The following is a 24,641-nucleotide window of genomic DNA, read 5'->3' as shown; positions in this document are numbered from 1 at the left end:
TGGAGGCTGAGGGCGGGCCTGCCTCGCCCCTCAGGACAACCCAACTTCTTGCCTGTCTGGGCAGCGCTCTGCACCCAGGGCTGCAGCTCAGTGAGGCCAGTGGACAGAAGTGATCACACAGCCTAGGTCAGGAGGCTTCCCTGAGGAGGGAGCCCCGGAGGGGCTGGTCAGTGTGAGGCCCCCCGACTTACACAGTGCCCAGGTGAGCAGTGTCAGGAGCGTCAGACGCAGAGATCTGCCGTGGGGGTAGGGGAAGGGGACGGAGGCAAAGGAGAATTGAATTTATCGGAGTGATCACTTCATAAGTCATATAAATGTCTAATCACTGTGTTGTACACCAGAAACTAATATTGTATGTCGGCTATAATTGAAAAAAATAATATAAAAATTTTTAAAAAGAGAGAATTAGACAGAAAAGGAAGATAAACCAGTAGAGGAGACACTAAGGAGCCTTTTCCATCTCGGAGACCAAAGCAGGCACGGGTCAGCGACAACGCTTCTCCCTGCCTCTCCCTGAATAAGGAGAGGTGTTGCCAGCATCAGGCCATTCCTACTCACCACCTTCTGAAGCTAGGCCCCAGAGGTCATCCGATCCAGCCCCCTGCCTCTGCAGGGAACAGCCCACCCCAGACTGAGGGCTTCTGTTAGCCTGATTCTTCAGGATTCCCAGAGAAGGATTTCATGTTTCCTGTAATCATCCACTCAAGTGCTTTACAGTCCTGACACCAGGAAGTCATTCCCAGAGTATAATCTACACCCTCCTTCCGCAGCCCACGTCTCTGACCCCGGGGCTACATGGGCTTCCTCTCTGATCAAAGAATGCCCTTCCCCAGCTTCTCTTGCCTGATGCCAGGTCTGGGCTGGCAAGCCCCACTCCAACCCCCACACCAGCATCGTTCAGTGTAGCATCCAGCACGAGTACCTGCTTCTCTCGGTGGTAGAGGGAGGCTAGCGTGTAAGGCAGGATCTGCAGGGCAGAGAAGGTGAACCCGGTGAGGGCGGCTGAAGCGGTCACCACAGCCATGCTGTGGGACAGGCACGTGGCGCCAGCAGCCACCGGGAAAGCCACCACACTGGCCAGGTAGACTGCCCGTGTGCTGAATCTCTGCACGAGCCGGTCCATGACCAGAGAGAAGAGCAGGGAGATGGCACACTGCAGAAACAGCCCCAGGCTGCCCATCCGGACCCCTGGACAGAGAGGCGGGGAAAGAGGAGGTCAGACAGGGAGGGAGGAGGAGCCCAATGCAATGGGGACCTTAGATTAGGGGCCACACGCGCAGATGGGCCCATTTTCCTGATGGGAAAACGGGGGTGCGGAGATGCACAGCTACCGGCCTAGGCACAGGGGGTGGGCATCTCCCTGTGCCTGAGCCTCCCCTGGAGGGAGCTCCCACAATAGCCCCCCGCCACCGGGCCTTACCTTCATCGTAGCGTCTCCGGGCCTCGGTGCCTGGTTCAGCCCTGGGCAGCCCCTGGTACAGCCCCTCGCCCACAAAGTCCGTGTAAAACAGTGTGAAGGTCATGAACGCCGTCCAGCTGCACAGCTCAGCCACGAAGAGGCGGCGCAGGGTGCGTGGCACGCGGCAGCAGAGCTGGTGCAGCCGGGGAAACAGGGCGGCCAGGTTCCAGAAGGCCAGGCGAGCACGGCCTGGGCAGCAGCGGGGTGGCCCAGAGGCGGCCGAGAGCCCTTCTGCTGGCTCGGCTGGGCCCAGCGCGGCCTCTTCAGTCACAAAGAGCGTGGCTGCCACACAAGTGAGGAAGATGAGAGTGAGCAGGCCAAAGAGGCACTCTTCCTGGGTGCCCAGGTAGGGGGCCAGGGCGCTGGCATCCCAGTTGATGGCAGGCAGGAGGTAGCCCAGGCAGCCCCCGAGGCTGATCATGAAGGCATACACGGAGAAGGCCTGGCGACAGTGGTCTGGGTCCCGGAAGAGGTCAGAGAGCAGGGCTTCCAGTGGAGTGAAGCACACCTGGCCACAGAAGTCCAGCAGCCCCACGCCCAGGATCAGCAGTGCCAACTCCAGGGGCCTGGCGTCCGGGCACAGCAGACCGGCAAGCCAGCCAGCCCTCGGGATGAGCAAGAGGCTCAGAAGGACGCCCAGGGACAGGGTCCAGATGAAGGGCCTCCGGCGACCATAGCGCCCACGCCAGTGGTCACTGGCTGAGCCTAGGAGTGGGACCGAGACCAAGCCCAGCACTGGACCGATGCCTGCAAGAAGGGCAAGTAGTATGAGCCAGAGGCTGAGGCTCTTGAGGGGTAGGGGAGAGGGGACTGACCTTGAGAAGGATAGAAATGGCCATGATATTATCACAGGGAGGACCAGTCCTGACTGGACACCGTGCTGAGTTCTTCACAGGGACTCTAAGTTATTCCTCATAGCTAGGATCACTAATGCCCCGTTTTAAGATGGGAAAAGAGGCATAGAATAGCTGTTAAGTGATAAATTTGTCCAAGCACAGAGCTAGGGAGGGTGGGAGGCAGAGCTTCAGCAGGCCGTCTGACTCCAGAGCCTGTAACCCAGACAGAGGCCCCTCTTCCTGGAGTCACACGATGGTGACCACTTACCCATGGGTAAGAAAGAGCCCTGGCTGGGAGACCGATCTTACTGACCAGCAGCTAGCCGTACAGCCTAGCAAAGTCACTTGGCCTCTTACAGATCTCCTCTGTGGACCGGATAAGCTCGAAGGCTTGTTACTAGCATTAAATGACATAAACTATAAAGAGCTAGACAAAGCGGAAAGGGCATTGCTCCACTGTTGCCTCCGGGCCAGTCGTTGTGCAGGAGTCAGGGCTGTCGCGGCGACCAGGGCATGTCCCTGTACTCTGTTCTTCCTCTTGGGCCCCCTCAGCCCAGGGTCGCCCCTGTCCCCAGCCATGCCTACCCAGCAGACAGCCGCCCCTCCCTCCGAGCAGCTCTTTGGGCAGAGACACGGTTGCTCTACTTCTAGGCAGCATGTACCTGGAACAGGAGGGCAGGAGGATGTGGTGACTCACCCAGCACCATGGTCATGAACTTCTCTTCAACCCCCACCTCCAGCAGCAGGGGTGGCACGTAGGTGATACCTGCGGCCAGGCACACCTCCAAGCCGAAGGTCATCAGGTTCACCAGTAGGAGCTGGGACTTCCGATGCCGCAGCAGGCGGCTCACCCACAGCCTCTGGACCATGGTGGGTCAGGCAGGTAGGGCTCCGGCCTGGTCACTCACTCCAGCGCTGTTTCGTCCCAGCCCTGCTCCAGATGCTCAGGCCACTTCTCTTTGCTGCCGCCAACTGCCTAGGACCCAGCCAGGAGGCCATTTCTGCCAGCCTTCCGTGCAAGTCCAGCTTCTCAGCCCATGCTAAATGCCTGTTGCCATGGGGTGCCTCGGTGGGGGATATAGCACTCAGATCCTAAAAAGGCAGGGACAATCCAACACACTGAGTGTTAAGTCCTGGGAACCGGGTCTAAGATCGGCTCTGAATTCTCCTAATCTTGTTCACTCCCAGGCTGATGGTGTGGCCCTGCCACCCCCTCCTGCTCAGTCAGGAAATATATGTTAATATTAGCCTAAGGCTGACATAATTAATAAGGTAAATACGATTTTTAAACCTCAGCACACTCTAGAGCCAAACAGATGTTGGTTATTCTGTGTCTTGGAATATCTTTGCAATGGTCCTCACCTGCTAGTATAGAAAAAAATCAAACCAACTAAATTCTCAGATCCCTCGGCCCTGTTATCAAGGTACCCTGGAGACCATCTGTCAGGCCAGGTTTGCTTGCTTTTCTCCCTCTATTTCTCAGCTGGGCTGCTCAATTCTCCTTTGTTAAGAGTAGCACTTCCTATTCCGGGTGGCCTGGCCATGAGCCACATTGCACTACAACACCCACCCCCAAGGCCAAGGCCAAGGGGGAAAAGAGGAGAGGCTGTGGTTTGTTGGGTTGGGTTTGAAACTCTCATAGACACCACAGAAAGAGCGCTCCCCTGGATGAACCTGGGCCTGAAACCGGCTCCCTTAGCCCCGCCCCCACCCCCCCTTTTTTTTCCCACTCCACCCCCCACCCCCACGCGCTCAGTGTTCATGGGGAAGAAACATTCCCACGTGTGCTGCACAACTGTCACGGGATGGTAGGGCCACAGTCGTTCCCAAGTCCCAGCCTCACAGGGGCGTGAAACCGCACCAACTGCCGGCAACTGCCATGACGCTGTGACCACCGGGCTGGCAGGGTGCCCCACTGCTTCCCGGGCAGCCTTTCTCTGCTCCCTCAACAGCTCCATTTTCAGCAGAGAAGTCCCCACAGCCCTTCCTTCTAAGCCTGCCTCCTGTGCAGATCCCACTGGGCAAGCTCCCACCCTGGGCCCCCAGCCCCAGGGGAGAGCTGGCTTCCCGGTCTTACTTCCTGACAAGGGCACCCACTGCAGTATGCCCTGTTTAGAAAAGGGGAAAGATTAAGTCAACCATGAAGAGGAGGAATGGGGGTGGGGGGTCTCAGTGAGAAAGGGCAAGAAGAGTCCCCTAACCGGTCATCCATGCCAAAGCAGAGTCCCCTAACCGGTCATCCATGCCAAAGCAGAGCTTTGGGCTAGGTGTGCTGGAGTCGGAGTACCTTCCCCGCCTCCCAGCTCAACCCGTAACCTCTGTACAGGGCATCACCCCTGTGCCAGGCGCACGGTGGCAGAGGCCCCAGTCTCCTCCCGCACCTGCGCACCCTCAGCCCCCACTCATTCCCTCTTCCACTGTCAGCATCTCGTAATTTAGAACTTCAACCTTGTTTATCTTTTCAAGTGACACTAAACCCCACAGGGCCTTGCGTGTTATAAAACGTGCTGCAGGTGCCCTCTGAGCTGTGCCACAGAGAGATCAGACAGCCATCGATCCTGGGTAAGAGGTGACCATCCCGTAACTGCCTTCTGGGATTTTGCAACTAGTCGACCAGGAAGGAAGGGGCTTCAGATAAGGCTGAGCAACCAGCAGCCTCCTCCCCGAAGTTCCACTTAGAGCTAGTCTACCCACTTTGGGAAGGGGCGCAGACTCTCATGGGGATGGCATGGGGACAAGTGTAAAACACTGGCCCAAGTGACCTCACAAGGAGGGGAGGGAGTACCAGACATTAGTCTTAGCTGGGTGCTTGCGAGTTCAGCTTGAGCCAAGCCCCTCATGTGGCAGCATTGCCACAGCACCCCCAGAAGGAAAACAGGAGATGGGTGGTGCTTTCCAGCCTGGAGGGAGGGGTTCTGGTTCAAAAGGCTTCCAGCCCATTCCACTCCCTGCCCTCAGCCTGGGCAGGCCCTGGACCCTCACCTGCTCTGGGATTTTAAGGACCAGGTCTTCACTGAGCAAACACAGACCATTAGACCCAACCTCACCCGCAGCCAGCCCCCATTCCCAAGTCCTGGTTGGTCCGTTTAAAATAAATTGCATCTTTCCAGCAACTATTAACCACCTCACCTGCCTCTATCCTCCCTTCGTCCAGCTCCTTAGCCCATAAGGGAGAAAGACAAAAAGGGGTAAAGAGAGGAATCTCCCCTCATCTTCCTACAACCCAGATAGTCCCATCAGCTGGGGCTCCCTCCCCAGTGCCGCCCTCTGCCCCCCAGAGGCTTTTTACCAGGTAACCAACCAGGGGGAGGACCAGGTGAGGAATTCATTGAACACAGTAGGGTAGGAAGTGGGCTGGCTTCAAGCCCTGCTCTGCCCGCTTGGTTCTTAGGTTGCTGAGCCCGTCCTCCCCCTTTTGATTTCTACTGTGTCCAGGGGTCCAGGGCATTCTCACCACCACCCCCCCAATCCCCAGGCTTTACTCTTTCCAGCCCAGAATTGCTTGAGGAATTCCAAGCGCTTAAGAATACTCTCCCTTCCAAAGCCCCCTTTCTTCTCTGAAGATCTTCCTCAGTGCCCCAGTTTCCCCCTCTTCATCCCCACTGCAGGGTGCTCAGGGTGGAGGAAATGACAGAGGATGCCCACAGCACTAACTCCAGTCACCAGCCATCCCTCCAGGCCTTCTTCTCTGGGGCACAGAGGAACCCAGGCCCTGCCCGGCTTCCCGGCTCAGAGAGGCGGCGGTGGGGACAAGCAGCGGCTCAGCATCGCTTTCCCGGCTACACTTCTCCCTGCAGCCCCAGGACGCACTTCTCATCAAAACTCGGAAGTGACGGATCACGGCTGGGTCCCCTGTTTGGGGAGCTCCCCTGTCCTCCTCAGGGTTACAGGCAACAAGACAAGATCCAGTTCTCCCCTGTACCCTCCAGTCTCAGAGATGCTTCTGACTCATCCTCCTGACCACGGCTCCTGGAGCACTCTGCCTGTCTGGCAAACAGAAGATCAACCCAAAGAGCCAGCCTCTGAGCTCACCTGGTGGGGAGAGGGTGGGAAGAGCAGGGAAGTGGAGGTACAGAAAGGGGGAGTCTGGCCTGACCTCCAGGGAAGGGAACAGCAGCCTTCTAGGACAAGACCCTCTCAAGTTCCGATTATCTCTCCTCTTCGCTGGGCCCCCTGATGACTGGAGGAAACCCAAGACCTCTGGGAACCTTCCTGGAGTTCCACCCCAGTCACCTCACCCGTGAGGGGGCAGAACCCCAGCCCAGAGAGCCAGGGGCCCTGGCAGGACCAATGAACCTGCATTCTACCTGGCCAGTTCCAGGTACCGGGAGACCTACGTGGCACCCCCAGAGCAGGCGGTGGGCTCAGACGTAAGCTACTTCAGAGAGTATGAGGAAATTATGGGGAAATTACACTGAGCAGCAGGAACAAACTTGGCCTGAACTTTCTCCAAAATTTAGAAGACAGAGTAGAGAGGCTGAGAGGAAAGGCCACGAAGCCCACTCCCGCAGCTCCCTGCACAGGGAAGGAGGGGCAGGGGGACATATAAAGGGGCCTTTGAGGGCTTTCAAAGGGGCTCCTGCCACCCCGCCTGGCTGAGGTGGAGCCGGGGGGAGCAGAGTCCCCTCCGCGGACAGACAGAGGCCAGAGGGAGCCGGGGCTGGGGCAGCCCCGCCGCAGGCCGGTGTCAGGCTGCAATTCTATGGCCTCTTTATGCGGGCCAGCTCCTCGCACCCCGCCCAGGCACTTCAAACGGCCGCAGCCCCCACCCTGACCCCGCGGAGCCCGAGACCCTGCCGGCCTCCCTCCATACTCACAAAGACAGCGCTGCTTTCTCACAGCTCCAGGGGAGCGGCTCCTCGGCCCTCCCCAGCTGGGCAGCCCCTCCCCGCAGAGGAGGAAACTGGGGCCGGGGTAGGCTAGCCAAAGGGGTAATGACTCAGCGGCAGAAAGGGGTGGGGTGACTCCAGGCCAATCGCCCCAATACACACCCTACCCGTGGCTGTCTTGCCCCAGGCCAGGACCGAGGGTGGGGAGCAAACGCAGGTAGAGGCTGCAAGACTTCAAGGTAGGAAGGACCCCCATTCCTCCACACAGCGCTGGACCCCAGAATCTGGTTCTCCCAGTCGAGCTCTCCCAGGCCCTCTAGTTGGGGACAGAGGTCTGAGAGTTCACCTGCGCAGCCTCCCTGTCACCTCCCCACCTGCCTCTGTTCCTGGGGACTATATCCTTGGCCTTACCTAGTAAAATCCAGCATACTGCACTCCCCAAATCAGCTCCACCCTCATGGCAGCTCCACAAGCGACCCTGGGACACCCCAGAAAGAAGCTGTGCTGGCCAGCCAGGAGACCTGCAAACGAACATCTCTGTGAGGCAATGAGCCCTCCAACGTTACAGACTCCCTTGTCAGGGATTCGAGGCTGTGGGAATTCCTAGCTGGGCCGCTGGGAGGAAGGGGGCACGGGATTAGACCGTACGTGGCTTTGTCCCTTCCATCCCACATTTAGTCTTTGATTTTATGGGCTCAAATACTTCCAAAGAAGCAAGGGTCTGCTTTCCCCGATCCCACCCTATAAAAAAAGTAGTGATTTACACAAATAGCCGAGGCCCACGACTTTGGAGGGGTCCCACAGACACCAGAAAACATCCCTCAGAATGCAACCTCTGCACCTCAAGGGACTCTAAGAAAGGAGGAAGATCCACCCTCTCCCCTCCCTAAAAGGGCATCTCTCCCCTCCCCAAACGCTCCTCCGCCCCTGCCTCCCCGCCTCTCCCCCCACCCGCCTCCCCCAGGGCCCAGAGGCCAGGGATTTAGAGTTCGCCTGCTGCGCTGCCTTTTCTTCACCAGGACTGGAAGCCTTCTGCTTAGCAGCTTGTCAGAGAGAGTGAGGGGGCTGCAGGCCAGGACACAAAAGGGGATTAGGGAGAAACCTCTCGGCCTGCAGAGTAATCCATCAAACTCTCTCCCGGCTGCCAGCGCCGGCCCCTTCCCACTCAATTCCCTTCCAGCTGCTGCGGGCCCCCCACCCCCTCCAGCTCCTGAGCCCCTGTCACATTGGGCAGCAAAGAGAATCCCAGGCCTTGGGGGGCCTGAGGGGGCACACCGCAGACACTGGGAAAAGGGCAACTGCTCCCTCCCCCCACTCACCCCCAATGTGCCAAGACCCAACAGGTGGCAGTGGCGTGGAGGAAAGTTGCTTTTGTGGCCCAGTCTGAGAGCCCCCCTCCACTACCCCAGCTTCAGAAAGGAAACAAATGCTGGAGGAGGCTGGGAGCGGGAGGGGAGAGGACGACAGGCAGTGCCCTGAGCCGCTCCGACCTCTCCCCTCTCCAACCCAGTGACAGGCCTGACCCTCACCTTGGCCAGTCAGTCCCCGGCAGCCTAAGCTGAGGTGAGGCACCCCTCCCAAGGGGCACCTGGCAATCCCATAGTGACGGTCAACACAGACATACAGCTGACTCCAGGCAATGGCCCTCCCAATCAGACTTCCTTTCTGAGAACAGCTGCGACCCAGGGTCACACTGGGTCACCTTGACCAAGTACTTCAAGCCAAGACAACTGGTACTCTTAGACCTGGAGCTCTCTTCTTTCCCAGGGGCCACAGGCCACTGGACCTGGAGCATCCGTAAGAGAGGTCTACTTTCGGCAATCAGCCTGGCCTATTACACCTATTACGACCGTGTGACCTTGTTAACTGACCTCCCTGAGCCTCAGTTTCCTCATCTGCAATTAATGATAGCAGTTAACACTGAGATGTATGACATGCCAGGCACTCTTTCAAGCGCTCAAATCTTCCAGCCGTTCGATGAGGTGGATATAAAGAATATACCCATTTGGTAGGCAAGGAAACTTAGATCAATACCAGAAACTTCACAGTGTGTTTGAGAGAAAGTATGTGGAAGTCCCAGCAGCCTCTCCTCCAGCTGCCTGGGCTTCTTCAGTGGAGAAGCCTGAGAGGGGTCTTCTCGTTCCCAAGCAGGAGCAGCAGAGGTCGGAGGGCGACCAGCTACCCCTTTCTTCTCCCTGCCATTCCCCTCTCAACCTGGAGCCTCCCTCACCCACACTAGCACCTCTTTCGGCCCCCAGAAGCAAGAGGAATGCCAAGAATGTAAATGCCTCCCCAGGTGCTGGCCCCAACAGGTAAGCAGAGGTCACTGCAGCAGACCTGCCTAGTGTCGGAAGCCAGGAATGGAGACTGAGGGTAGGATAAACATCCCAAAGTTATGAGACAGGGTGGTTCCCATCCACAGGGGAAATAACCATAATTGCAGTGGCTGACACCCCCTAACTGTCCAGGAGGTATCCGGCATGTGCTGGGTACCTGACATACCTCTCTCTGTAATTCATACCATTTGTACAATCCTACAAAGTAGGTACTATTTAATATTCCTACTTCATCAGAATAAAAATTAAGAAATTCATTAACATGCCCAAGGTTGCTCAGATAAATGGAAAATTCAAACCATTTGAAAACCATCTGGAAAGGGATCTGAACTGGGAGCCATGACAGGTAGTTCAGTTTCAGCAGTGTCTGTAGCTGTGTAGCCTGAACAAGCCATTTCCCTTCTCTGGGACTCAGTTTCCACACCTATAAAACGAAAACTAGTCTAGATGCTGTCTCAGGTTCTTTATGACGGTACAGCTGTATGTCTCACACCCACCCCGCACCAGCCCGTCCACAGAGGGGGCTCTCCATGGACAGGTGCCCACTGAGTGCTCACTGACAAGGCCACATGGCTTGGGGGGATGGTCACATCACTCCACGGAGAGTGACAAGGGAAACCAGGTGGAGAAGAGCCCCCAGCAGCACAGCGAGCCCACCCTTCACCTGCCTTCACACTGCTCAGACACAGCGGAGTGCCAAGGGGCAGGGGTCGCCTGAAACTGAGCTGAGAAACCAAGACGTCCGGGGGCAGAACTGCCCTTTTCTCTACTCCCTCCCAGAGTTGGACTCTGCTCCTGGCAGAAATTGGTAATCAAATTTGTTCTCTACCTGGGCCACAGTAAATGTTTCCCTAAGAAGTTGGGTAGTGGTCCAGAGAAACTCCTTGGTCCAGGGTGGGGAAAGAAGAGTCTGGGAGAATGGGGAGATGGGCGCAGTCCCCAGGGCGAGTTCCCTCTCCCTCTCCCCTTCTCTTCCTGCAGCCCCTGCAGAGTGAAACCTGAACTGGCCTCCTTTCTAGTGAACTTAAACTTTGCCAGTCAGCCAGACCAGGCAGCTCTCCTCATCTGCACAGAAAACCCTTGTCCCCTCCCTGCGCTGGCCTCCCTTAGAGGTGAGGTACACAGCAAGAGGCCAGGGCATGGAGGGTCTGGGCAGACGCACAGGTGAGCAGAGCTGGCGGTCAAACCAAGGTGCTGGTCCCAGCTCTTCACGTCCCACCTGTAGGATCTCAAATTCAGTGGTTTCTAAAGACCTTTCAGCCCTGATATCTTAGGTTCAGTGACCAGCCCCATTTATCATCAGAGGGCTCTGGGCCGGACTCAGTCCTGTGGAAACGTGTTCTCAAAAACAGTCACTCAGTGGTGAGCAAGGTGTGAGCATCTTTTTTTTTTTTTTTAAATAAAAGAGCCCTAGCTTGCCCGCACTTGGAGGAGGTATGCCTCCGTGTGTGCAAAGGAACCTCCCACAAAGAGCACCATCCATCCATCCATCCATCCATCCAACACTTACTGAGCCCCAATTACGTGGCAGCCCACTGTGAAGGTGCTTTGCTCACACCATGCAGTGCACAGCGGCCGGAGTCGCGTTGCGCCCCCAAATCCAAGTGCGGTCCTACAGCTGCCTGGAAGGACGTTTGCAAAGGCACCATCCATCAAGAGCACCATCCATCCATCCATCCATCCATCCAACACTTACTGAGCCCCAATTACGTGGCAGCCCACTGTGAAGGTGCTGGGAACACAGACTGCAGCCCCCATTAGCGGAAGAGACAGAATGCCGCTAGAGGGCAGTGAGGTGGTACAGGTGCAGAGACCCAAGTCCCCAGGGCGGGCAGGTTCAGTTCTTCCTGGGCTTCCTAGAGGAGGTAGCCGTGTTGCGGAATCTTTAAAGATGAACAGATGGAAACTATGCAGAAAAGAGTAGATGTATGAAAAACACAGCCACGGAGGCCTGAGATGTCCACACCAACCTACCTCTCCTTTGGCCCCTCCTCACTGAGGCGTAGCGGAAAAGATACCAGACCCAAAATTGTGGGACTGTGTTTTACCCTCAGATCTGAGCTCAAGATGGGAATATTCATCAGCACTGGCCCCGTTTTCACTTCCAAAGTAGTCACTGTGCTCTAGTCACCTCCCCTGGACTGCCCCTCCCTTTCACTTGAGCCCTGTCCAGCTCAAGTCCCACACCTCCTGCAGGGCTGCCTGGAACCCAAGCTGTCAAGGATCCCCATTTTCTCCCTAATCTCACCAACACTCGTCCAGCAGTCTTCAGGGTTGGATATGGATCCTGCTCTCCCTGGTCTGGCTTGTAGTCCTTCCCGGTCCCCCACCCCCACTCATCACCTCTGCAGTTCCCGAAAAGCAGGGAGCACATTGCCTGCCCAGGCCCCGAGAAGGAGGCTGCTCAACAGAAGGCCTCACAGGTGAGGCTGGATGAGGGTTCCTGTCCAATGTGATTTAACCAGCATGCCTGGGATCCATGGCAGGGCCACATTAGAGGTTTTCGGGTGCTCAGCTTGCTCCAGCGACAACAGCCAAGAATAGGAAGCTAGATTGCCAGATCCCTAGGGATGGGCCAGGTGCTGCCAGCTCGGACACGATTTGTCAGCTCAAAGTATGCTTGAGATTAGAGAGGTGGGGGGCATGACAGAGAGCACTGGGGTAAGAAGGACTGCTGTCTCGGGCTGGCTAAGCATTCGGTCTGACCTGAATTTGGTGACTGAGAGACTGTGGGGCTATGGGACCATGCGTTAGTCTCCAATCTCCTTCTCGCTGGCTCATCCCAGCTTCTCAGAGACTTAACATGGAAGGGGAAGGGAACAAACATGGGTTGAGCACCTGGTCTGTGCAGGCACTTTGCTAAATATGCCTATCTCATTTAATCCTTGCCCTAACCTTGCAGGGTGAATATTATCATCTCCATTTTATAGACACAGAAACCAAGGGCAACAGGTGAGACAGGCCCATCTCCAACATCAGAAGCAAAAGGACCCACGAGTCATTCAGGGCCAGTTCCACTTCTTCCCATGGAGGAAAAAATAGACCACACAGTAGAAAAACGTTAAACAGGAACTTCTGGCCAGATATCAGGGCCATCTCGTGATGGCTATGTCACCAGCCCCTACCCCCGAGCAGGGACACTTAATACACTGGACAAAGCTCCACACTCCAGCTCTACTGCTGGGAGTCAAGTGGCATCAGCATTTGAGACACTGGGCCTGGTACCAACTGGTCCAGGCTCTACCCTTGCTGTCCAGCAAACAGGGCCTCTGGATGTTCAAATAAAAGCCAGACTGGGTTTTTCTTTTGGACACCAGAAATCAATGCAAAGGATCCCAAGGGTTGGGGACTGAGTACAGAGCTAGACCCAAATTCAGAACACCCCTTCCCTATCATAGTTTTTCTAAAATTCACAACAAACAACTTTTCTGCATAGAAGGCTCTTAACCTTTCAGGATATATCTTCGTCTTCATCACTTCATGATTCACATCCATCACCACTAACTTGAGGAGGTAAACGAGGCAGAAGTTACTGGACAAAATAAAAAACAAGACACATACAATATTGACAGGGAGAGATCAGGACATCCAGTCCTGGTGTGTTCTTTGCACAAGTTGACCACAAGTTCAACTGCATATGTGTCCTTCACAGCTTACATATAGTTATATATGGTCTAATTCCCTTCCTAAGAAACTCTGGTCTCTAAGTGTAAACCACAATGATTGCCTTTATTGTCACCAAATAACAGCAGTTGACACTTACCAGGCTCTTTTTACCTGCAGCTGCTATGCTCAGAGCTTTACCTACATTAGCTCTTTTAATCCTCCCGATACTGTGAAGTAGGTATCATTAGCCTCATTTTACAGAGGAGGAAGTAGAAGCACAAAGAGGTAAAGTAACTTGCGCAATAGGAAATAGGATTCAAACCTAGACAACTGGGTGCTAGAATTCAGCCTCTTTCCTAGTCATACTGACTCACTCCCCAAAGTCCAGGAGATCTTGCTCCCAAAGAAACAAGGTCTACAGCAAAACCCAAGAACGGAGTCCCATGCCGGGTGCTGCTGTCCATTCAGTCATACGTGATAGAGTGACTATGGTTAATACTAGCTAACATTTAGTGAGCATGTATTTCCTATCAGGCACACAGTCCAGTGCTCTATATCAATGGTCCCAACCTTTCGACATCAGAGACCGGTGCTCCTACAAGAATCTAATGCCTGATGATCTGAGGTAGAGCTGAGGCGGTGATGCTAGCACTGGGGAGCAGCTGCAAATACAGATGAAGCTTTGCTAGCTGGCCCGTCGCTCACCCCCTGCTGCCTGGCTCGGTTCCTAATAGGCCATGGACAGGTACCGGTCCGCAGCCCGGGTTGGGGACCCCTGCTCTATATGCATGATTTAATAAAGCTATAATTATTTATATTTTATAATTACATATTTGTTATAGTTATTATTTTATAAATAACGAAGCTATAGAGTAGATATTATCATTATTATTATAATCATCCTCATTTTGTAGCCAGGGATCTGAGGCTTAGAACAGGTTAACTAACTTCCACAGCTAGTCGAACAGTCAAGACAGAAGCCCTGTCTTTCTGACAGTCTGGGTTTTCGTCCGTAATGTTGTGCCATTAGATGATAATGGTGCTTAATTTCACTTTTGGAGTCCTCAGCCATCCCCGCCTTTCTGCCTTTTCTCCCCAGAGGCCTGGACAGGCTGGGAAAGGGGAAACCACTCCATCCGTCTACTACACAGTGGCTGGAAGGACCTCCGTGGGCCACCGAAGATCACTGTCCAGCTCCTCCCCTTTCTTTCCCTCCTCTTTCAGGGTAACTCAGAGATTCAGGAGAGGCAGGGAGCTTACCACACACTCCATGAGTACACAGGAAAATGCCCCCCACACACACTAAATCGGGGCCTGTATGTCCACAGCTGCACATTCATCCACAGCTGTATTTTTATCTTCAGACTCATCCTGCTGACTCAAGCTCCATTTTTCTGAGCACTTTTAGAACAACAGAGTCCTGGCTGCACGACAGGCCTGGGGGGAGGAGATAAGGGAGGAATGAAAGGATGGGACCCATCCAACTAAAGGGCCTGTGACCTCACATATCATCCGACTCAGTCCCTAGAAGTTGCTCTATGGGTTTTCTCAGGCTTCCCATCCAGCCTGCACCTCCTGGGCCTGCCTTCCACACCCCCATAAGCCAGCTCGTTCCCCAGGCCTGGGGCAGGTGAGTGGACACCAAGACTGTCTGACTCTGAGAGCAGATCTGCTAAGTGCATCAGGAGAAGCAGCCAGAAGACCCCAGGGCCTCACCTTCACCCCTGAGCAACAGTTCCAGGAGCCCAGCTAGGGTCACTCTGGGCCCACCCACTATGCCCAGCTGTGGACGCCAGGGCAGCAAGTCAGCAGCTGGGCTATTCTTAGTCCCTGCTCCATCGGATTGGGTCTTCGTAACAGCCAGAAGGGCAAGTCCTCACCAGGTACCCACCATGCTAAACCCGTTCCTACCCCCAACTCTGGCCCTTGAGAAAAAAGGAAGCACAGAGGAGTGGCCCTGGGGAGAGGGAAAAGCTGAGCAGGTCAAGAGTGTCTGTCCGGAAGATGCAAGCTGATTCAGAGGTCAAGGGCAAGAGTAACTCACAGGGCTCAGGCGCCTGAAGGAGACAGGAGACTATGGAAAGAACTGACCTTCACTCTGGAGGTCCTGCAGGTCACTGGGGACTTCTCCAGCAGGCCAAGACGCTGCCTAAGCCTAGAGCCCTGAGAGGCTGCAGTGAGGGCCCAGGTATCACTTCATTACACCTGGTTGCTGATCTCAGACTCCTCACCATCCCTACCTGAGCCCGACAGGCAGGCGAGGTGAACGCGCGGCCTCTCTTTCTCCTCCCCTGAAAAGCGGGCAGAGGAACATACGCGCACGCAGTCCAGTCTCAGCTCCCTGCCCAGAGCCCGGCTCCAAGACTAATATCCTAAAAAGCTCAGTCACCTTTCTCCGCGGCGTCCCGGCAGCCGGCCCCTTTCCCGGCTCCCAAGTCCGGGACTGTGCACACCGCAGTGACTCATCCTGCCCCTTTCCGGTGAAGCCGAGACAAGGGAAGAAAATACATGCAACTTTCCAAAGAAAACTCCGACGCGGGAGGTGCAACAGGAGCCAGCGCCGGTCCGCCCGCCGCTGCCCACCCGCCGACCAGCCGGGGACGAGGGGGCCCGGACGCCTCCAGCTCAGCTCGCCCTCCGAGAAAAAACGCAGCCCTGCGAGGACCCGAGCGGGCGTCCCGCACTCCGGAGCCCCGCAGCCCGGCCATCTCCTCTGGGACTCGCGGGGATGCGGCGCCCGAACGGCCGCTGAGCGGTCCCAGCCTGCGGGGCGCAAAGCACTCGACACAGCGGGGCCCGGCCGCACAGCTCTCTACCTCTTCCCGCACCGGGACCCTGTCCCCTGGGAGAAGAGGGGGTGCGCTCCTACCTGGCTGAGGCGAGCAGCTGTCACTGGGGCCGGAGCCGACGACCTCGACCCCCTCTTGGCCCCGCGCGCGCCAGCCGGCGGCTTTTAAATCTCCAGGTTACTCGGCGGGGGGAGAGAGCATGCGCGCTAGGGCTGCCAGGAGGGGGCGGGGCGAGGCGGGCGGAGGTGGGGGGTGTCCAGAGGGGGTCCGGAGGGGTGGGGCTGGTCCCCAAGCGAAGAAAGTGCGAGGTCTCCAAGCTGTCTTTGTAGCCGCGACCGCGACGGGCAGCCCCCGCGTGGCTCCCAGGCCGCCCTGTCATTACCCAGGGCAGTGCACCGCCCCCTCGTCGCTCGCCGCCCAAACATTTAGGTACAAGCGACCCGACTTCGCGGAGCACCTCCCAACCTCGGAGCCAGTCTGTCACCATGACTCGCACGTGCTCTTCTGGCCATCCTCCTGTCCCTGGGCAGAGCAGCACCTCACCCATCCAGGACCAGCCCTTGAAAGGAGATGTCACATTCTCCGCGAGTTACTCTTCCTACTGTTTGGTATTCTCTAAGGTAGAAAGAGCTTCCTTATAGCTAACTCAATCCCTCTTCCCGAAGTTAAAAGCCAGATTCCTTTTTTCCCCTCCTTAGGGTGTGTATGGATAAAAGAGGGCGATACTTGCCAGTAAAACGTTCCCTTTGTCAGCTGTTGAACAAGATCCCAACAGATACCTGTTTCCAGAATGCCCTTGAGGGGAGAGGAACAATGCAGGTGGGAGGCAGAAAACTGGAGGTCCAGGCTGGTCTTGGGGTGGGAACCAAATTGTGTCATTTTCCTCCACGGAGTTTTATTAGGGTGTTGACTCGAATACTATAAAATCACAGGAAGATACCTTTGAAGGAAGGACGTAGTTGGCTGTGGCTCTGGACTGGGGATTGGGGCACTGGGTTCCAATGCTGGCCTTGCCACCTGCCAAATGTGAAGTGGAGCAAGTCCCTTCCATATTCTGGGCCTCCTCCGTAAAAAGAATTAACCAGAGAATCTCTAAGGGCACCTCCAGCTGGGAGGCAGAGAAGAAAGGGAACTAGAGAAGAGAGGGAACAATGGAGCCCTGGTGGCCTGGGGAAGGCAGAGTGGGTGCCAGAGAGAGCAGAGAAAAATCAAGAATCTGCTTTCTGAATCACTAAACAAGTTTAACTTGAAAACTGGGAGCACCCGCCCCTCCAGCAGGTGACCCTCCAAGGCCCCAGTGGCTTTCTGAAGCCTTTGGCATACCCATTTGTGGCCAACAGAGACGAGGGTGGAGTCCTGGGTCCCTGGGCTGGTGTCTCTACTGCCCCAGATAAAAGGGCAGGAGTCAGGGGGAATTCTAGGTCAGGTGGAAAATTACAGAGCCCGAGAGAGTGAATGGTGGTATTTTCCAGGCTTGGGGAAAGAGCACGGGCAGCAGGAGGGAGTTGTCCACCTCAGAAGAGTAGGAGGCCCCCTCTCCCCTCTGATTTTTTGCCAGAGGCTTACATGCCTTATGCCTTGTGAGAAAACAGCATGGTGTGAGATCTGGACCCACCTAGCAGCCTGGCCACCTGGGTAAGTGCCAGGTCACAGCTCCCCAGCACAAGTGACCCTTCTTTACCAAGCCAGGTGGATGCACTCTCCAGTCCCTGCCCAGCACAGGGTGCTATAAGGCCCTTGGCTGTGAAAAGGCTTCCTCCCCCTTTTTCTGCTGGTGTAGCCTCCTCATGTAAAAATAATAATAGTTAACTATTACTGACTGTGCCAGGCACAGTTCTAAATGATTTTAATGTATTCACTCATTCAATCCTTATGACATTCAAGAGACAGGTATCATTTTCAGATAAACTGAGGCAATCCCTCAGTTCAATCATTATCCCCACCCAGTACACACACAGACACACACACAGACACACACACAGACACACACACACACACACACACACACACACACGGAGTCTCTGGGCTCCAGAAACAAGGCAAAGGCACAATCCCTCATTTAGCCTGGCCTATGACCTCAGAGCCTTAAAGTCCCAACACCCATAATACTACTCACAAGGCTGGTTCATTCTGGACAAGTAATGGCTTCTGTGTGTCTCAGTTCCCCACTAAGTGGTAGGAAAACCACCACGTCCCTTTCCCTTCCTTCCCTCCCCCTCCCCTACCACACACACACACACACACACACACACACACACACACACACACACACCCCTACTCCCTAGCCACTTCCCATTTATAGGAAATGGGAGATGACGTGAAGAGCAAGGCTATCCTTAGGGAACTGCTAATAGTCTGGCTGGATATTGGAGAAACCAGAGATGCTGGCGAAAATGCATTAGCAGTTTCTGCTCCACCCTCTGCCCACTTCCCATTATCCTTGGGCTCAGAGCAAGCATTATTCTCTTTCTACAGGATAAGATACCTAGCTAGGGCTGGTTGGCCTGGAAGACGGCTGAGAAACCATGAAGGACCTGGAGCTCCCTGATGTTCCCATATCCTCTCGCCATCTCCATCATCCAAAGGCTGTGGTCCCCTTGGAGGTTTCTTTACTTCTTCCCCTGCCTGCCTCAGGGTCAGGAGCAAGCACTCCTTAAGTATAAAGGCCACTAGGAGGGACAAATTCTGGCTATGGACTTTGGAAGGAGGGGGACAGATGGGTCCCCTGAATACAGCAATCTCATTTCTGGGATTTCGCTTGTGGCAAAATAATCAGAGATATGTACATCAAAAGTATACACAAGGTGTTCATCTCATCATTCTTCATAGTAGTGAAAAATTAGAAACAATTTAAATGCAGAATAATAAGCTATTGGCTAAGCAAATTATGGCAAATCTATATCATGGAAAATTGTGCTGCCATTAAAAATGGTGATGACTGAAGAATTTTAATTGGGGAAATATTTATGATATATTACCAATGAAATTAGCCAGCTACAAATGGTAATCACAATGGAATATACATTTTTAAAAATTAGATATGTACTAATACAATGTGATATCCTGGACTGGGTCTTGGAACAGAAAACAGACACTAGTGAAAACCGGTGGAAACTGAATTAAGTCTGCAGTTTAGTGAATAGTACTCCGCCAGTATTTCTTAGTTCTGATAATTGTGCTATGGTGATGTTAACATCAGGTTGAAAAGTATATGAGAATTTTTATCTTCGCAACTTTTCTGTAAATCTAACATCCTAACAAAAAGTTTTAAAAAATTATATGAGAGAGAGAACTGATTTAAAAAAAAAGACATAACAAAAAGGTGAATACTGATTTTCTATTCATGGGAAGGATAATTTTGATTTGGGCAGAGAGGGGGTAGGACGGGAGCCTCGAGAACCTTTTCTGCATCTCCAAGTGTTCTATATGGATCGTCACTTGCTGTTGTAAATGGGAAAGAATCAACAAATATTATTTTTAAAAAGGGAAACAATCAAATAAAATGAAGGAGGAAGAAAGAGGGGATGAGAAACCACCAACGTGTACTCCTATACCCTGTTTCTGTTCAAAGGGCTGGGGTGAGGGTGAACAGGGACCTAAGCAGAAACCCACTCCCCCTCCGAGGCCTCCTTAACTGAGAGGTTTGAATGAAGAAGTAAAAAGGAGCAGCGTCTGAGAATATCAAGAGAGAACTGGAGGAATTAAACCCATACACCTGACTATATTTCCACCATCACCCAACACTGTGGGTACAGAAGAGAAATTGAAACCACTGAAAGAAGAACTGGATAGCTATATCTTTCCTCTCAAACCGTGGCCTCTAGTTTCGAGGTTGCCTGTGCTCCCACTGACCATTATTGCTGGAGGGCGGAGCCTTAGAATTGCTAGGGAATGCAGTCCTCCACGACCAACGCAGTCAGGTCTGAGTGGTGCCTTTTAAACAACAGGGAGGCCTTTTAAACAACAAACACTTTCAAGGGTATATCCTTCAAGAAACTTCCCCTCTGCTCCTGAAAAACAGAAATCTTGCTAGAAGGAGAACTTTCCTCTGGATTTAAACTTCCTTCTGAGTCCTCCTCCTGGCCCTACCCAGATCTGTGGGAAACTGCCCCCCAAACAGAGGGATCCGATGGCTGAGCAGAGAGCAGAGGGGGTGGGGTGGGGTGGGGGGATACTGAGCTTGGTCTGCCATGAAAAGATGTTGACTTTTCTATAGGCGACAGCAAAGTCAATGTTTAAAGGGAATGGCTTCAGAGGGCCAACCTAGACCGGAGGAGTCACAGGGAGCCTGATCATAGGTGAGTTCACTAAGGAGCAGGTCCCAAGCAGCTTAAACAGATTAAGCTTGGGGGTAGGGGATCTGCACGGCATTCAGGCACCGGGTAAGGGGCGAGCCTGGATGAGCACAATAGTCTTTTCTGAGAGCCAATAAAACTCATCCACACTCCTCTCAAAGGCCAGAACCGAGTCTGTTAGCCTGCCATATTTGGGTGACATCAGCAAGATGCTCAAGTCAAGGAGCCTAAAACTGGAGCCAGTCAGTTTTAGAATCTGAAGTAACAGGAGGGACTGGGACTGGGGTTAGATATTTGATGGGATTCCTTTGTGGCAATGAGGCAGAGGCAAAAATGGTAACCTGTCTCCTTTCCTTTAAGGATTTCAGGGACTGGGAAGAACCAGACAATCTCCCTCTAAGTCTCTAAATGAGAAAGACGCTTAGTTAACTGGGCTGGGCTATGAAATGCCTGGAGCAAGAAGGTAAATATGTTGCTGCGAATACCAGGGATTCTACGTTGTTGGAGCTCAGATGCCTGAGGGGTTAACTTCAGGTAGGAGAATGGGGAGAGACAGCCAGAAGCAACAGAGCTGACGGCTCCACACCCCCACGGAGATCTTTCACCTGTAATCAATGAGAGACTATCTGCTGTAGTGGAAAAAGTGTGGGCTCTGGAATCACAGACCCATACCACTTACTGTGCATCCAGTCATTCAGTCCTCACTTAACAAACATTTATTAAGTAACAGTTATGAATCCGGCTGAGTGCTAGGATGTAGTAACTTTATGCCTGCAGGCAAGTCATTTAACCTCAGTCTCTATTTTTGTGCAGAAGCTTCTTGGGAAGAATGCAGGCTACTGCATAAGTAATGTGCTTAGGAGGAGAATCTCAGTGCCTGTTCGTTCACTCTGTCTTATGTGCAGAGTCCTAAACGTGATGCTGTGCAGAGCTGGAGGCGAACATACTAGGTACATCCTCTGCCCTCCTGGAGGTTACAGTCTTCGCTGGGAAATAAAAGGTGGTACAAAAAGTGGGTGCTACATGTCAGCGAATGCAAAATCTCAAGGCTACAAATCAACTTCAGAGGTCATAAATGATCGGAGTTCAGTGGGAAAAACCGAGGGAAGTTGGGCAGAGTGGGGAAGTTGCGAGCCGGGTTTTTGTTTCTGTGCTGTATATAGCAGCTTACAAAGCATTTTCACAGACATCAGGTTTGAGTTTCACAAGTCCTGTATGGTAGGCAGGTACCACCTCCTTTTACAGATAGGGACACTGAGATAAAGTACCTTGCCTGAGATGGCAAAGCCGAAGCGAGTGAGAGCCTGAGCCCTCTCACCTGGGTATGTGCTCGGAGCCAGGCCGTCTCTGCCTGGCCGCAGAAGTCAGGGCTCAGCTCTGGCTGTGCTAAACTCAGCGCTGCGTCTTGGTGGTGTGTTACTGCAGCAGCAGCAGCAGGCCCGGACAGAGCCCAGACCAGGAGGCTGAGGAGCTCAAAGGGGATTTGGTTGCTGCTGTGACTCCACAGTCTTTAGAGCAGAGAAAATAGAGGGGTCAAGGGAGGGGCAGAAGGGCACAAGGGAAGAAGCCCTAAGGCCTTGTTCCCGTTCTCCCTGTAAGGCTGACTCTAGGCTGCAAGGCAGGAATGAAAGGAGGAAGAGTCTGCCGTACCCACCACCATCAAGCCTCTCACACTCTTTACTTTACCAAAAGCCAGGAGGACCAAACAGGAGGGCAAACGCTAGAACTGCAGCGAGAAGGGATGTGAGTCAGACTAGAAGAGGGACTTCCCTGGGCATCCACGGTAAGGTGTAAAATCTCCAACCTCCCTTCCCCCCAAGCTCTCCGAGTCCAGCGCAGTGCAGCCCAGGGATAAGGGTTGGGCGAGATGACCTGTGGCAGGCCCTATCTTGGGGATCTCACGTTAGGGATCCTGCTGGCTGAGCAGCTTTTCCCATTCTGGAAGAAGTTTCTTGAAGGTGCTAGGAGTTGTGGGTGATAGACTGGGGTTGGAGTGACTTTTGGTAGGATTTACTGCTGTACTTGGATGTGTGTGCATGTCTGCGGGTTAGGGGAGCTGATACTAATTTAAGTGTCTGTAAAGCCATTCTCACGGTCCTGATGCAATGCTCAAGATAACAAGCAACTACGTAATTAGTAATTAGATTGTGAATTAACCTCTTGCCTCAGGGAGTGGTGCCGCTTTTGCACAATCCATCCCCAGGCCTGCCCGAAAGAAAGGCACAAGGCTGAGTCCAGGTATTTGGGCAGAGCCACCACCAGCCCCAGACTCTGGAGCTCCAGAGGGACAGAAAAATTTGGTGGGAGCCCCCCACTGCCACTGGCCTCCAAGGCCAGGAAAGGGAGGAGGAATAAGCCACAAAATCTATTGCTTAGATTTTGTTTTTTTCTTAATTAATTTCAGAGTCCCTCTCAGGCTGCCATGTTCAGTTGTACATGTAAGCGACTGAGCACCATCTAGCCATGTTGGTCAAAAGATGCCTCCTCTGTTCAGTGAGACATGAAGAGATAGAACACTTGAACATCCATCTCCCTGCTGTCCAGAGCTGATGGTCCAGCAAGTGAAACAGCAGTGAGCAAGCAGTCACCCAAGGTATGCTTAACAGGTGCCTGGTCTGGATTTGGAGCAGTCAAATAAAGTTGTCCCTCCACCTTCCTTCCTGTCAATGACAGCCCCCTTTGACACGCCTCTCATTTGCATACTTTTCCACATATTTTCTTCTTCTTCCCCATCCCCAGTTACCCTTTTTGTTCAACTCCATTGTTTCATAGACATTTGGTTTTTCTTTTCTTTACTTAATTCATTTCAGAGTGCCTCTTGGGGCTGCCATATACAGTTGTACATGTTATTCACTTCACAAGCACAATTAGGCAAGGCTCGTGCCTAATTTGCGTAAAAGCACCGTATGGGCTGGCAGTAGCCCTGGCAACTTCGGTGGACCAGGCGCTGTGCCCGGCACTGAGAAACACTTCCTGTCTCTCCCTTCCGTTACTTGGTTCACTCTTCTTCTCCTTTCCCCGTTTTTATCCTGCGTGCGCACCCAGAATAGTTTCTCTAGAGACTTGGGAGTGTGCAAAGATCATGGACTCTGAAGTTAGACAGATTTGGGCTTGCTGGACAACTCTGTTCTTACTAGCAGTAAACTTGAGGTAAATGATTTAACTTTGCTGAGCCTAGATTGCATTCTGTAAAGTGGGGATAATAGTTCCCATCCCACAGGATTATGTGAGAAACAGAGAGTGTTTAGTTTAGCGACTGACACAGAACAGTAAATAATTACTGTCCTGGTCCCTTTCTCCCCATTCCCTTCCTCCATTCCCGATCATGGACTCTGAAGTTAGACAGATTTGGGCTTGCTGGACAACTCTGTTCTTACTAGCAGTAAACTTGAGGTAAATGATTTAACTTTGCTGAGCCTAGATTGCATTCTGTAAAGTGGGGATAATAGTTCCCATCCCACAGGATTATGTGAGAAACAGAGTGTTTAGTTTAGCGACTGACACAGAACAGTAAATAATTACTGTCTTGGTCCTTTTCTCCCCATTCCCTTCCTCCATTCCCCCCAAGCCCCCCACTTCGGGGCCATTGCCCAGTTCTGTCCTATTACCTAGCCAGTCTGTGTCTGAGCCCCCATTCCATAAAAAAGCGGTCACTTGCATGTAAATGGCACCATTTGCAAAGCACTTACATAGACACCTCCCATTTGCCCTTCACCACTCTGAGCATCACAGTGTCGGAAGGGGATACAGCACTCGAGAGGTGACTTACCAAGGGTTTTGTGGCTACAGAGTGGCAGAGCTGCACTAGAGCCCAAGCCCATTCCCTTTGTGCCGAGCTCCCCAGGGCTCACATGAGGTTTCTAGAACCAGAACCTTCTGAGAATAAAAGAGGGGAGAGGCAGGGGCCGCCTGAAATCCACACATTCAAAACCTGTCCTTCACCCTCCCAGCCCTGAGCAGATGAGCAGCAGAGGAGAGACCAGGACCAGGAGGAGCTGTGCATTGGCCGTGGCGGGAAGCAGAACACTGTCTCCATCTAACTGACACAGGAAGGCTGGGCCCTGTCAGAGAGATGCTGAGATCAGACCGCGAGCAGGGTGTGATGGGAGCTGCGATAACATCTCCAAAGCCTTCCTCCTCTCACTCACACCTCCTAAATGGTATACAAAGTCTTAGCGATAGAGGCCTCTAGCCCCTCGAACTCTGCTTGGGGTACGCTATGCTAAGGTTATCTCCGAGTCACCGAGACACTCTGGGTCTGTCTCATGGTTAGTATAATGAGTAGGCTCACTCTGTTCTTTGTGTGGGCACAAAGATCATAGCTCATTCCCGGGAACATTCCTTCCTGCGCTTTATGGTTTCAAAGTGGTTTCACCTACAGTGTGTCATTTGGTTCTCCCAATGACCTTGGGAGACAGGTGTTATTAAAGGAGGAAATGTAAACTCAGAAAAGTAAGAAGTGACTTGCTGGGACTACACAGCCACTAAGTG

At 53.4% G+C, this 24,641-nt stretch overlaps 1 protein-coding gene across 4 annotated transcripts in view; it reads right to left on the bottom strand.

The window, feature by feature from the left end:
• The window catches only part of SLC45A3 (solute carrier family 45 member 3), a 21,096-nt gene extending 5,066 nt beyond the window's left edge, over positions 1-16,030 (bottom strand). Inside the window, exons 1-6 of one of the 4 annotated variants that reach the window (XM_025040514.1) lie at positions 15,936-16,030; positions 14,327-14,503; positions 7,536-7,645; positions 2,993-3,387; positions 1,421-2,206; positions 923-1,188 (exon numbers count right to left, since the gene is read on the bottom strand). In XM_025040514.1, the coding sequence (XP_024896282.1) occupies positions 923-1,188; positions 1,421-2,206; positions 2,993-3,164 (1,224 nt within the window). In that variant the 5' untranslated portion in view covers positions 3,165-3,387; positions 7,536-7,645; positions 14,327-14,503; positions 15,936-16,030. Of the gene's footprint in view, positions 1-922; positions 1,189-1,420; positions 2,207-2,992; positions 3,388-7,112; positions 7,441-7,535; positions 7,646-14,326; positions 14,504-15,935 lie in introns of all 4 variants that reach the window. The other 3 variants (XM_025040513.1, XM_015597890.2, XM_006922849.3) reach the window with 3 other exon arrangements.
• Between the last annotated feature and the right edge of the window lie 8,611 nt (positions 16,031-24,641).

The sequence above is a fragment of the Pteropus alecto genome, unplaced genomic scaffold (genome assembly GCF_000325575.1).
Source record: "Pteropus alecto unplaced genomic scaffold, ASM32557v1 scaffold359, whole genome shotgun sequence".
In the NCBI taxonomy this organism is placed as follows: domain Eukaryota; kingdom Metazoa; phylum Chordata; class Mammalia; order Chiroptera; family Pteropodidae; genus Pteropus; species Pteropus alecto.
The sequence above is the reverse complement of the archived record's forward strand: the minus strand, read 5'-3'. Positions and strand labels throughout refer to the sequence as shown.